This window comes from Salmo salar, chromosome ssa04, assembly GCF_905237065.1.
Source record: "Salmo salar chromosome ssa04, Ssal_v3.1, whole genome shotgun sequence".
NCBI lineage: Eukaryota > Metazoa > Chordata > Actinopteri > Salmoniformes > Salmonidae > Salmo > Salmo salar.
Window position 1 is genome coordinate 68535048 of NC_059445.1, and position 14480 is coordinate 68549527.

General features: G+C 40.8%; 1 protein-coding gene across 1 annotated transcript; it reads left to right on the plus strand.

Moving 5' to 3' along the window:
* Positions 1-8154: 8154 nt before the first annotated feature.
* On the plus strand, positions 8155-14220 carry LOC106603726 (protein PRY2). Its single transcript, XM_014197763.2, has 4 exons — positions 8155-8297; positions 11842-11953; positions 12236-12526; positions 13334-14220. Exons 2-4 carry the CDS (start codon positions 11908-11910, stop codon positions 13381-13383), a joined length of 387 nt encoding a protein of 128 aa, XP_014053238.1. The 5' UTR covers positions 8155-8297; positions 11842-11907; the 3' UTR covers positions 13384-14220.
* Positions 14221-14480: the final 260 nt, after the last annotated feature.

A 14480-nucleotide genomic window follows, 5' to 3' on the forward strand; every position in this document is an offset into this window, starting at 1 on the left:
GTTCGTTCCAGTCATTGGCAGCAGAGAACTGGAAGGAGAGGCGGCCGAAGGACGAATTGGCTTTGGGGGTGACTTGAGAGATATACCTACTGGAGCGCGTGCTACAGGTGGGTGGGGCTATGGTGACCAGCGAGCTGAGATAAGGGGAAACTTTACCTAGCATTGTCTTGTAGATGACCTGGAGCCAGTGGGTTTGGCAACGAGTATGAAGCGAGGGCCAGCCAACGAGAGCGTACAGGTCGCAGTGGTGGGTAGTATATGGGGCTTTGGTGACAAAACAGATGGCACTGTGATAGACTGCATCCAGTTTATTGAGTAGAGTGTTGGAGGCTATTTTGTAAATGACGTCGCCGAAGTCGAGGATCGGTAGGATGGTCAGTTTTACGAGGGTATGTTTGGCAGCATGAGTGAAGGATGCTTTGTTGCGAAATATGAAGCTAATTCTAGATTTAACTTTGGATTGGAGATGTTTGATGTGAGTCTGGAAGGAGAGTTTACAGTCTAACCAGCCACCTAGGTATTTGTAGTTGTCCACATATTCTAAGTCAGAACCGTCCAGAGTAGTGATGCTGGACGGGTGGGCAGGTGCAGGCAGCGATCGGTTGAAGAGCATGCATTTCGTTTTACTTGTATTTAAGAGCAGTTGGAGGCCACGGAAGGAGAGTTATATATGGCATTGAAGCTCGTCTGGAGGTTAGTTAACACAGTGTCCAAAGAAGGGCCAGAAGTATACAGAATGGTGATGTAATGATGATGTAATGATGTAATGATGTAATGTGCATGCTATTTCTAATCACGTTAGACACTGTATAAAACATATAAGTATCAAAAGAGCTCTGTCAATTTTGTATTTGCTCCACATCCTGTCTATGTACAGTACCTTCGGAAAGTATTCAGACCCCTTGACTTTTTCCACATTTTGTTACGTTACAGCCTTATTCTAAAATTAAATTGTTTACATTTGGGGAGTGTCTTCCATTCTTCTCTGCAGATCCTCTCAAGCTCTGTCAGAATGGATGGGGAGCATGGCTGCACAGCTATTTTCAGGTCTCTCCAATAAATATTAGATTGGGTTCAAGTCCGGGCTCTGGCTGGACCATTCGAGGACATTCAGAGACATGTCCCAAAGCCACTCTTGCATTGTGTGCTTAGGGTCGTTGTCCTGTTGGAAGGTGAACCTTCGCCCCAGTCAGGTCCTGAGCGCTCTGGAGCAGGTTTTCATCAAAGATCTCTCTGTACTTTGCCCCGTTCATCTTTCCCTCGATCCTAACTAGTCTCAAAGCGTTCTATCTTGGTTTCATCAGACAAGGGAATCTTGTTTCTCATGGTCTGAGAGTCTTTAGGTGGCTTTCGGCAAACTCCAAGCGACCTGTTTTGTGCCTTTTACTGAGGAGTGGCTTCTGTCTGGCCACTCTCCCATAAAGGCCTGATTGGTGGAGTGCTGCAGAGATGGTTGTCCTTCTGGAAGGTTCTCCCATCACCACAGAGGAATTCTAGAGCTCTGTCAGAGTGACCATCGGGTTCTTGGTCACCTCCCTGACCGAGGCCCTTCTCCCCGATTGCTCAGTTTGGCCGGATGGCCAGCTCTAGGAAGAGTCTTGGTGGTTACAAACAAATTCCATTTAAGAATGATGGAGGCCACTGTGATCTTGGGGACCTTCAATGCTGCAGAAATGTTTTGGTACCCCTCCCCAGATCTGTGTCAAAACACATTCCTGTCTCGGAGCTCTACAGACAATTCCTTCAACCTCATTGCATGGTTTTTGCTCTGACATGGACTGTCAACTGCGGGACCTTATATAGACAGATGTGTGCCTTTCCAAATCATGTCCAATCAATTGAATTTACCGCAGGTGGACTCCAATCAAGTTGTATAGACATCTCAAGGATGATGAATGGAAACAAGATGCACCTGAGCTGAACTTCGAGTCTCATAGCAAAGGGTCTGAATACTTATTAAAATAAATTATTTCAGTTTTTTTTTTTTTATACATTTGCAAAAATGTCTAACAACCTGTTTTCGCTTTGTCATTGTGGGGTATTGTGTGTAGGATTTTGTATTTATTTAATACATATTCGAATAAGGCTGTAACATAACAAAATGTGGAAAAAGTCAAGGGGTCTGAATACTTTCTGAAGGCCCTGTATATCAATGTATACGATGGTGGGCAACAGTAAGTAGTGAGTGAAGGTTTTCATGCTGAGGGGGTATGGTGGGGTGGGGAAAGGAAAGTGTGGCATTAGTGGCGCTCCGGCTGTGGCCCTCACTGAGTGGTGGAGGGCTCATGGTGTGAGGGCTTAGTGACCCACAGGTCACCCAGTGCTGTTGAGTCCACACAGGCTCCCCTTTGTTCTCCAGTCTGCCCGTCACAGCCCCTAATCCTGCCTCTGCCCCATGGGCTTCCAAAGCCAGCACCGCCCACTTACCCCTACTGAGTCCTCACACACACGAGGGAGAGAGATATCCTGTTGGTGTTACTGCTCTCTCTCATTCTATCTCCCCCTCTCTCTCTCAGATTCAGATATACTTTATTAACATGAATGACAAGGCCACTGTTGCTAAATCAAAGTGAGATAATTACATAAACAAGAACAGTAAATAAATAAATAATAGTAACAGTGATTAGAGGAAGAGGGAAAAAATATATAAATTAAAAAATATATTATTGCTTGGTACTTTTTTCACTAGTCTGTGGTAAAATGTCACAACTGTTAGTACAAAACTTAGAACACATATTCAACAATGCTGTTTTTTCAAAACTTTAAGCACATTTTCAATTGACTTAGTACAACTCACAAAATCACACAGTAACTTTTTCACCAAACCTAATCTGCGTTTCATCTAGAAATACCTTAAATGTAAAGTAATTGCAGAATCTTGTTTCTCATGGTCTGAGAGTCTTTAGGTGCATTTTGGCAAACTCCAAGCGACCTGTTATGTGCCTTTTACTGAGGAGTGGCTTCCGTCTGGCCACTACCATAAAGGCCTGATTGGTGGAGTGCTGCAGAGATGGTTGTCCTTCTGGAAGGTTCTCCCATCTCCACAGAGGAACTGTGGAGCTCTGTCAGAAGTACCATTGGGTTATTGGTCACCTGTCTGACCAATGCCATTCTCCCCCAATTGAGCAGTTTGTCCGGGCGGCCAGCTCTAGTAAGAGTCTTGGTGGTTCCTAACAAATTCCCTTTAAGAATGATGGAGGCCACTGTGTTCTTGTGGACCTTCAATGCTGCAGAATGTTTTTGGTACCCTTCCCCAGATCTGTGCCTCGACACAATCCTGTCTCGGAACTGAACAGACAATTCTTTCGACCTCGTGGCTTGGTTTTTGCTCTGACATGAGCTGGCAACTGTGGGACCTCATATAGACAGGTGTGTGCTGGCGTGTCTTTGGCATCATTAAAACTGAAGACATATTTATCAAATAACTCTCTGTAATTATTATTACGCGATTAAAATGATTAATCGTGTAACGGTAATTAACTAGGAAGTCGGGGCACCAAGGAAAATATTCAGATTACAAAGTTATAATTTTTCTAATATAACTTTCAGATATCAAAATATCTGATCTATTAGTCTTCGTATTAATGATATATTCTTTACCTCGTCAGCCTCATTCCAAATGTCGTAAATTGTTGGTTATCTGCACAAACACAGTCTTCACTTTGAGTCATCCATACATCAATTGTCTTAACCTGTCTGGGCTAGGGGGCAGTATTTTCACGGCCGGATGAAAAACGTACCCAAATTAAACAGGTTACTACTCTGGCCCAGAAACTAGAATATGCATATTATTAGTAGATTTGGATAGAAAACACTCTGAAGTTTCTAAAACTGTTTGAATGGTGTCTGTGAGTATAACAGAACTCATATGGCAGGCAAAAACCTGAGAAAAATCCAAGCAGGAAGTGGAAAGTCTGAGAATTGTAGTTCTTCTTTTGATTCTCTATCGAAACTACAGTGTCTGTGGGGGACGTTGCACTTCCTAAGGCTTCCATTGGCTGTCAACAGCCTTCAGAAAGTGGTTTGAGCATTCTCCTGTCACTGGGCAGATAATAGGAGCTCAGTTTCTGAGTGGACTGCCTGGCAACAAAGGGATTGGATATGCTCGGTCCCGCGAGCGCCCCTCCTTCTTTTTCTCCTTGAATGAATACGCTATTGTCCGGTTGGAATATTATCGCAATTTTACGTTAAAAATACCATAAAGATTGATTTTAAACAGCGTTTGACATGCTTCTAAGTACGGTAATGGAACATTTTGACTTTTCGTCTCTGGTTCCGCGCTCGCGCGTTATGCCTTTGGATAAGTGATCTGTTCGCACGAACAAAACGGTGTTTGCTAAAAGGCACCCATAAGACTCTCAGACCATGGGAAACAAGATTCTCTGGTCTGATGAAACCAAGATTGAACTTGAATGCCAAGCATCACGTCTGGAGGAAACCTGGCACCATCCCTACGGTCAAGCATGGTACTAACAGCATCATGCTGTGGGGATGTTTTTCAGCGGCAGGGACTGGGAGACTAGTACAGAGAGATCATTGATGAAAACCTGCTCCAGAGCGCTCAGGGCCTCATACTGAGGCAAAGGTTCACCTTCCAACAGGACGACGACCCAAAGCACACAGCCAAGGCAACGCAGGAGTGGATTCGGGACACGTCTCTGAATGTCCTTGAGTGGCCCAGCCAGAGCATGGACTTGAACCTAATCGAACATCTCTGGAGAGACCTGAAAATACTGTGCAGAGACGCTCCTTTGGCTTCCCTCCAGGCATGAGATAGGAGTGGCTATAGAGTCACTTACCTTCCTCAGTAGCTTTCCTCCTAAGTTGTCAATGCCCGGAGGTTTGTCATTATTGATCTAAAACAGTTTTTCCACCTCTCCCACACTAACTTTACAAAATTCAAACTTGCAATACTTTCTTTCATTATTTGTTTTTTTTATACATGAGTATGATGGCTCACTGTCACGCGGAGCGGAACAGGTGAACCCAAGAGCAGACTCAGACGAGGAGACTGGGATGACGTAACCAAGGTATTTATTGAAACACGGGGGGAGATTGAGTGCAGGCCAGAGGAAGCTCGGGCGGGTTGCTGGAAACCAGGTGCGGAGGCTCAGGCTGGAGCGAGAGGTGTGGGGACAGGGTAAGCAGATCTGGAGGGGAATCCAAGGGAGCGTAGAGTGGGGAATCCAGGACAGAGTAGCAGGACTGACGAGAAGTCGGACTGGAGATAGGGACCAGAGTCAGAGTGGGCAGAACTGTATCGGAGAGGAAAACAGCATCAAGCAAGGAAAACAGGCACAACAGGATAACAGGATCTAAATAGTAACAAACGGCTAGAACCGTAGACTGACTGAGCAGAGATCTGGCAGTGTGGAAGTGGCAGTGCTGAGTGTCTGTAGAGGTCTTGATTATGGAACAGGTTGCAGCTGGTGGGGATCTGCTCTGACTCCAGCACACCTGTCTCCGCACACACACACACACACACACACACACACACACACACACACACACACACACACACACACACACACACACACACACACACACACATAGAGAGGGAGAGAGCACTGGGGGAGTGGCAGCAGGTCAAGGAGACACCGGATGAGCACTAGAGGGCGTGACAGGAGCAGATGTGACACACTGTTCATTGTTGGCATTTCCAGACTAAGTTTTCCCACTATGCCAATGAAGTAATCATTGAAATTATTGCCAACATCAAATGGTTTTGTGATTGATAAGCCATCTGATTCATTGAAAGATGGAATTGAATTTGTCTTTCTGCCCATCATTTCATTCTTTATATCATTGACCTTGGCTTCATAATACTGTTTCCTCTTCTTTTGTTGAGTTTAGTCACATACTTTCTCAATTTGCAGTAAGTCAGCCAGTCAGATGTGCAGCCAGACTTATTAGCCACTCCTTCTGCCCCATCTCTTTCAACCATACAGTTCTTCAATTCCTCATCAGTCCACGGAGCCTTAACAGTTCTAACTGTCAGTTTCTTAACAGGTGCATGTTTATCAATAATTGGAAGAAGCAATTTCGTAAATTAATCAAGTTCAGCGTCTGGATGCTCCTTATTAATCACATCAGACCAACAAATATTTTTAACATTGAGGACATTCATGTGATGTGGATGAGAATTTATGGCCAAATGCTCAAGACATGCTTGATGCAAATGAATGCATACTAAATGTTGTTTTATTTTTATTCATTTAATTTGTTTAATTTAGTTTCTTACATTTGATTACAGACAGTACACCTATGTTGCAATTATACTGAAAAGTGCAATGTTTTTTTTGCATGTATGATTGTAGAGGATGTCTTCATTGATCCCACCTTTGATTACACGTTGGATAGATCTTATGGAAATTATAGATTTTCTGTCAATTTTGTTTGATAATGTAAGTGTATTGCCTAATGTGAAAACTGTGTAATCTACTGTAATTTACAGTACTGTAGCATATTACTTTCAGCACTTCTAAGGGTGATTTGAAACACGTATCTTGCATGGTTAGTTAAAACAACTAAATTGAAAATATATCGTTACGTTGTGTTTTGGTGATTAAACCAATGTTCTCATTACATTTCACAATAAACGTATGTTTTGATTCAATGGTTGTGTGACAGATGTTTACAATCCAAATTAATGCACAATGACAGGTTTTGAATGAAAGACTGGCTGCGTTACAAGCGTGACCAGTGAGTTTTGTACTAAAAGTTATGAAAATGTACCACATACTTGTGAAAATAATACCAAAGGGATTAAAAATATATATTTTTGTAAAGTAATAACATTTAAATGATATAAATTAATAAAAATAGTAGAGATAATCTAAAAATAATTTAGCTTTGATAAGTAAAAAAAATTATAAAAAAGAAGAACATGTATATCGGTACAATGAGATCATCTATGGAATGGAGGTGTGCATGCATGTGTCTGTAGTGTGTGTGTGTGTGTGTTCGCACAACCAATTTGTGCACATAGTTTTGCATGGGTGTGTGGATAAGTATATGAGTGTATTACATGCTATTTTACAGAAATTAGTAAAATAATTTAAAAAGGAAACAAAACAAAAAAAGAGCAAAACACAATGACACAAAACAAAAACACAAATAACTGCAAAGTTTATTCTCTCTCTTTCTCTCATTACCATGACTGCCCGGGGGCAAATCTCCTCTTCATACTCACACAAACTCATCTTCAACCATCTCACAGGCTACCAACCTATAGGCTTAGTCTTGAGTCATTCAGTAGAACTCTATATAATCAACACAATGCTATTCACAGAGCAGTATATCTTTTATTAACACATGTTCATTTTACTGGGCCTATTCAGAGCCTGAGTACCAAATGGCACCCTATGTAGTGCACTATGTAGGGAATAGGGTGACATTTGGGACGCAAAGTGTAGATGAAGAAGCCCATTGTCCATTGACACCAATGGAAAATGTCTGACCGCTTGGCTCCAACCATTCAGGCTCCTACGTGAATACATTGCCATAATGACAGACATACTGTATTTCAAGAGTTCAAGAGGAAGGAAATAACCTCTAGTATCATTCATCATCCACCGGGCGCACACTGGTTGAGTCAACGTTGTTTCCACGTAATTTCAATGAAACTACGTTAAACCAACCTGGAATCGATGTTGAATTGATGTTCGTGCCCAGTGGACAGTATCTACCACATTCCTTAAATCCTTATATTACATAGTATATGTATTTTATCCAATCACCTTGGCTTTTACCAGCTGGATCAGTTAAGGAACTGATTCTGCTGATAATGGCTGTTTTGAAGAAGGGTGTACTTGCAATAATTGTAATGTGTTTATTATTATTTTCTACTTAGTTGAATGCACTGACTGTAAGTTGCTACGTATAAGAATGTGTGCTAAATGACGAAAACTTTAATGAAGGACACCTTGAATATATATATTCTGATAATCATAATCTTTCCCTTTGACAGCCTATTTAATAAGATACGGTTTAGTACCGTTTTAGTGCATGGTTCCCAGATAGGTCTATCTCCTGTCTTTCCTCATTGCCCTGAAGTCAGATAAGAGGTTGACAGCAAACTGATACTGCAATATAATTTTACAGCTCTCCTGGCAATAAATTGGCAATATGAACAGGAGGATGGACATCCGTTTATTAAGTAAAAAATACAAATCTTCTATGGTGATGTGGATATGATGACGTGACTTAGATACAGTTTGGTATAAAAGCTAATGAAGCTGGGTGAAGAGAAGAAGAGGAGAAGAGAAAGAGGGACACACCAGTTGCTGTTATTCCAGGTTAGTGTGGCTAACTTGGTGTACTGTGTTATGCTACAAAATGCAATGTCACTCGTTATGCAAACAATATGATGAAAGTGACCTTTGGGTCAACATTTGAATTGTCAGAGTAAGTATGTATATATGAATAGTACTTATCTTTTGTATTTAAGTATTTTGTTGCGTAAAGCAGTGGTTCCTAACCTTTTTTTTTAACCATGGCACACTTTGATGGGATATAAAATTCTGTGGCACACTTACAATTTCTTATTAATGTATTTAGTGGTAATGCCCTCCTTCTCATCTGATCCATACTGAAAATAATCTATTTTCTGTGACAAACATTTTTTTTATAGATTAAATAGGGTTTATTTGAAATATTTTCATAGTTCCTTACCCATGATGGTTAATTGGTGTGTGTACCCCTTTAATTGCCTTTTTTCATCAGAAATTATTGGTTACGTGTAGATTCATGTTTGTGTAAAACATTACTTTTCTCAGATTTTTTTATTCATAGATTATAGATGTGTGAAAATGTGTTTTTTGCAAAACACTATATATCCATTGTTTAGCTGGAATGGAATGTTCGTATCCTTTATATTGGACTGTGATATGTGGTTGTCTCACCTAGCTATTTTAAGATGAATGCACTTACTGTAAGTTGCTCTAGATAAGAGCATCTGCTAAATGACAAAAATGTCAAATGTAGGTGTTTAACATACATATCTCAGATTACTGTACTAAATAAATGTTTTTTAACATTGATGTCATAAATGTATAATTTCTACATTTCTTTATTAAAAATGTAGTTATTTGTTACAGTTGACTGTGTAAAACCTAGCAATATTACTTATTTCTCTGAGAGAGGCGAATATACAGCACTTTGCAAAAGAATATGATTATTTGTCTTTCTGAAATGAAACCATCAAGTGATTTTATACATGTACAGTACCAGTCAAAAGTTTGGACACACCTACTCATTCAAGGGTTTTTCATTATTTTTACGAGTTTCTACTTTGTAGAATAATAGTAAAGAAATCAAAACTATTAAAGAACACATATGTAATCATGCAGTAACCAAAAAAGTGTTAAACAAATCAAAATATATTTTAGATTTTAGATTCTTCAAAGTAGCCACCCTTTGCCTTGACAGCTTTGCACACGCTTGGCATTCTCTCAACCAGTCTCACCTGGAAAGCTTTTCCAACAGTCTTGAAGGAGTTCCCACATATGTTGAGCACTTGTTGGCTGCTTTTCCTTCATTCTGCGGTCCAACTCATCCCAAACCTTCTCAAATGGGTTGAGGTCGGGTGATTGTGGAGGCCAGGTCATCTGATGCAGCACTCCATCACTCTCCTTCTTGGTCAAACAGCCCTTACACAGCCTGGAGGTGTGTTGGGTCATTGTCCTGTTGAAAAACAAATGATAGTCTCACTAAGCACAAAACAGATTGGATGGAGAATGCTGTGGTAGCCATGCTGGTTAAGTGTGCCTTGAATTCTAAATAAATCACAGACAGTGTCACCAGCAAATCACCCCCACACCATCACACGTCCTCCTCCATGCTTTCACGTTGATAACCACACATGCGGTTCACCTACTCTGCCTCTCACATAGATACGGCGGTTGGAACCAAAAATCTCAAATTTGGACTCCAGACCAAAGGACAGATTTCCACTGGTCTAATGTCCATTGCTCATTTTTCTTGGCCCAAGCAAGTGGCTTCTTATTATTGGTGTCCTTTAGTAGTGGTTTCTTTTCAGCATTAACTTTTAACAAGGCACACCTGTTAACTGAAATGCATTCCAGGTGACTACCTCATGAAGCTGGTTGAGAGAACGCCAAGAGTGTTCAAAGCTGTCATCAAGGCAAAGAGTGGCTACTTTGAAAAATCTCAAATATAAAATATATTTTGATTTGTTTAACACTTTTTTGTTACTACATGATTCCACATGTGTTATTTCATAGTGTTGATGTCTTCACTATTACTACAATGTAGAAAATAGTAAAAATAAAGAAAAACCCTTGTATGAGTAGGTGTGTCCAAAGTTTTAACAGTGACTGTATGTCATTGAACAACCCAATGCCATGATTAATTAGTGAAAAAACACACCAATCTCGTTCATATTTTCTTTAAACAATAAAAGCTAATTTATCAATATTTCTGAAAATGGATACATAGTGTTTCTGAATTAAACTCTTCAAATGTAACAGCCTGAGCACACTGGACTTGAAACAACGATACAGATGTAACCATTTAATGTATTATCTGACCAGGCACTAGTGCTCCCAAGTCAAAATTCCATGTGCATTCTACAGGTCACATTTATAAGTGAGTTTTCAAAATAATTATCAAGATTAGGAAAAGTTTTGCAGCAGACCTGAGAGTTCTTCAAGGCACACCAGTGGGGAACCAGTGGAGTAAAGTATCTGTCACAACGTCCACAGAAGGTGGCGCCTCTCCACGGTCGGGCGGTGCTCGGCGGTCGTCGTCGCTGGCCTACTAGCTGCCACCAATCTATGTTTCTGTGTCTTTTGGTTATGTCTGTTTAGTCTGCACCTGTTTTGTGTTAGTCATTAGTGGGGTATTTAGTTTGTCTGTTTTGTGCGGGGATTTGTACGGGATTGTTTTTGTGTCATGCCTTTTTGGGCACGTAGGGGTTCTTTGTATTTTTCATTTGACGCTACTTGTTTTAGGCATTAGGGCTGCCGGGCTGCGTCCCTCCTTGGGTATTTTGGAGCTGTTCTCCTACCTGATTATTGTGCACCCTGCCTTGTTGCGGCCTTTTCCAATACTATTAAACGTGTGTTTCACGGACCTCAGCCTCCTGCGCCTGACTTCACCCCTTCTGCTATCAAAGTGTTTTATGACAGTATCACTGTAAAATATGGCTCATACACAGAAATAAAAGTATTTTTCTTATTTTTCTTATTTCTATCTGGTTACAGTCAAGACAACAATATCACTGTGACCTTCTATTGATGATGTATCTACATATAGGCTTTAAATGAAGATACTTTTTTTTTTCTTGAATTGCCACACCTTATTGACTGTGAGGCAAACCATTCAACAATTCGCTTCCTTTTTCTCCCTCTACTGTAACATCTTGTTTGGGATTTTTATCTTTAAACCCCCATGGGGAATTGTTCAAGAATATGTCTGTCAATGTCTCCTATCTTTGATAATCTACTGTCAGGGAAATCAGTTTACATTACATTTATTTCTCCACATTCTGCCTCTCCCTCTCTCTCTCTGTCTCTCTCACTCTCTGTCTGTCTCTCTCTCTCTCCCTGTCTCTCTCACTCTCTGTCTGTCTCTCTCTCTCTCTGTCTCTCTCACTCTCTGTCTCTCGCTCTCCCTGTCTCTCTCGCGCTGTCTCTCTCTCCCTGTCTCTCTCACTCTCTGTCTCTGTCTCCCTGTCTCTCTCACTCTCTGTCTCAGTCTCTCTCTCTCCCTGTCTCTCTCACTCTCTGTCTCTGTCTCTCTCACTCTCTGTCTCTCTCACTCTCTGTCTCTCTCACTCTCTGTCTCTCTCACTCTCTGTCTTTGTCTCTCTCTCCCTAGGCCTACGTGCAATATTCAGACAAACCGAGGCTTCTTCCTTAGCTTGGAGACTTCATACACAGGGTCATGCCTGTGAACCTACCCACTCTGACTGTTTGCCTGCTAGGCACAGGTAATGGTTTGACTCTTAGACAAGTGACGTGTTCAGTACAAAATTAGCATTTCTTATTGTACCATTTAGTCAATTTTCTTACATTTGGTGCCTAATGAATACCACCCTGATTAGTTGTAAAATCTATGCAAATCTATATAAATAAATATGTATTTAAACACATATCAAAACAATTGAGTATTGAGTAAAGAATTCATTTGAAAAAACTAAAATTTTAGATGTTTTTGAAGGTGCTTGTTTGAACAATGGTGACTCAACTCTTTCCTCTTCTTTTATTGTCAGCCATTCTCTGTGCAGACATTTCTCCTGCATCGTCAAACAATACATCTACCCCAACAGCACCACCTATAAGCCCAGACGATACTCCTGCCAATGTGTCCACCCTCGCACCTTCCACCACTGGTACTAACACCTCTGCTCCAGGGACTGACCCCACATCTAACCCCACAGAGGCCAGCACCACCATGGTCTCCACATCCGACCAGGCAAATGAAGAAGCCACAGAGACAATATTGTCAACTGGCGAGATAGCCAGCATTGCTGTCGGCAGCATTGCTGGAGTGGCGGCTATTGGTGAGTGTAATACTCACACCGACACATGGACGCGCACATGCACACACACACATTCTCCGGCACCGCAATTACACTGGGGCTTAACTATTCATTAACAGAACAGAGGAGGGTAAACCCAATATTGAACCATGAAAGTGATACCACACTAGTATCATCATGGTTTCATGCTGTTCCTGTGTAACCAAATTAATGTAAATGCTTCTATTATGGCAGCCCCAACTACCAAATCAGAGGACAAAGGAAGTAAACAGACTATACTGAGGGCAGGGACTGGTTTATTAAGGCTAACTCTAGTAGTTGTGGTCACAACAGGATTCAAACAGAATGCAAGATGACCTACAAACAAAACAGACAAACATGCATATGTCAATGAGAATGCCTGCTCCAGGCTACTCCTGCAACTGCAATTTGTTTATTAGAGCAATTTAAAAAAAACATGATTTGAAAAACAAAACCAAAAATGAACGTTTCTTAATGGAGAAGTCCAAGTAATCCCTCCCTGTTTCAGTCTGTTGTCTTCAATTTGGTTCTTAATTAACGTGACCTGGATGTAGGCATATCAGGGTTATAACAGCCTCCCTTCTAAGCCTGAGCCAAACGAAATATTTAACACCTCTATGTGAAGTCAACCCTCAGTTTCATGTAATGGGTACAGTAGTATGGAAATGTAACATTTGTGATAGCCTTCCTTAATGACATTGACTTACAACGTTCTTCCCAAATCTAAAACCGAACTTTCTAATATAATGATATAATATCCATCTTTCTCTCTTCCTCTCTCCCTCCCCTCTCCACCCTCCCCTCTAGGTGGAGGGATCTTTGCTGGTCTGAAGTTTAGTGGTAAGCTGGCGGGTTAGTGTTGCTAGGCTGGACTGGACAGGGCTGGGTAAGGATAAGCTGAGTGGGTTGGTAAGGGGAGATTCGATTGGCCTGAGACCAGTCCAAGACTCTACATGCTGCACAACCACAAGCCTCTCACCTTCCTCTATCTGAAACCACTGCCAACCAACACATTGAGACCTTCATTTACAACTATACAGGAATGCAGATTGCATTACTATGAGCCAAAATCTGGAATTTTATACTGTGCTCAGTCGAGATAAAATACTACTTCTACTGCTGATATATATATATATATATATATATATATGTGTGTGTATATGTGTGTGTATATGTGTGTCTATGCATTCGATTACACACTGAACTGTATATCACATGTTATGTATGGCCACAATGTAGCATTCAGCTGTTGATGCATATGCTTTCCCTATCTAGTGAGAGCATACAGTATATGGGAAAAAAGGAGAACAGTGTCTGAAAAAGACAAATGATAATACGAAATAACATGATAGCTACAGAATATATTTAATATAAGGTAGCAAATATATTTTAATATTATGGTTCACCGCACATCTTGTGGTGACAGCTTAACCATGCTTTGAACTTTCTGCTAAGTGTCTTTTTAAACATTTTAAGATGATCAATGATTTTTGTTGTTTGATTTAATGATTAGATTTTTTTGTCATTAAACATTTTAAGATGACAATGGATGATCACATGGGATTTTGAATATGTTATTTCCTCAAAAAGTATTATGCACACATATTATTTCACAACAAAATACCATGATGATTATGGTATTATGGTCACAATGTAAACACCTAATTTTGTAATAAAGATCAAGAGTAGTTGTGTGACTTTGTTGTGTTTTATTTGTGGCAGCCATCTTGTGAAGGAGCCGGTTGAGGGATGTGTCCCCTGTCCCCTCCCAGCTCTGATGGTGTGCTCTCTGTCTGCATGCTTTCATTATGTCTCAGCACTTAGTTTGATTAACCCATTGACTGGCAAGACAGTTGTCTGACCTGACCAGCACTGAATGGGTCCAATGATTGAAATGTCAATGGTGTGCGTTCCAAATTATACCCGATTCCCTATATAGTGCACTACTTTTGTA

Coding starts and splice junctions, on each gene's coding strand:
- LOC106603726 (XM_014197763.2), top strand. CDS start 11,908: ATGCCTGTGAACCTACCCACTCTGACTGTTTGCCTGCTAGGCACAG. Junction 11,954..12,235: donor TGTTTGCCTGCTAGGCACAG/GTAATGGTTTGA, acceptor TTTTATTGTCAG/CCATTCTCTGTGCAGACATT. Junction 12,527..13,333: donor TGCTGGAGTGGCGGCTATTG/GTGAGTGTAATA, acceptor CCTCCCCTCTAG/GTGGAGGGATCTTTGCTGGT.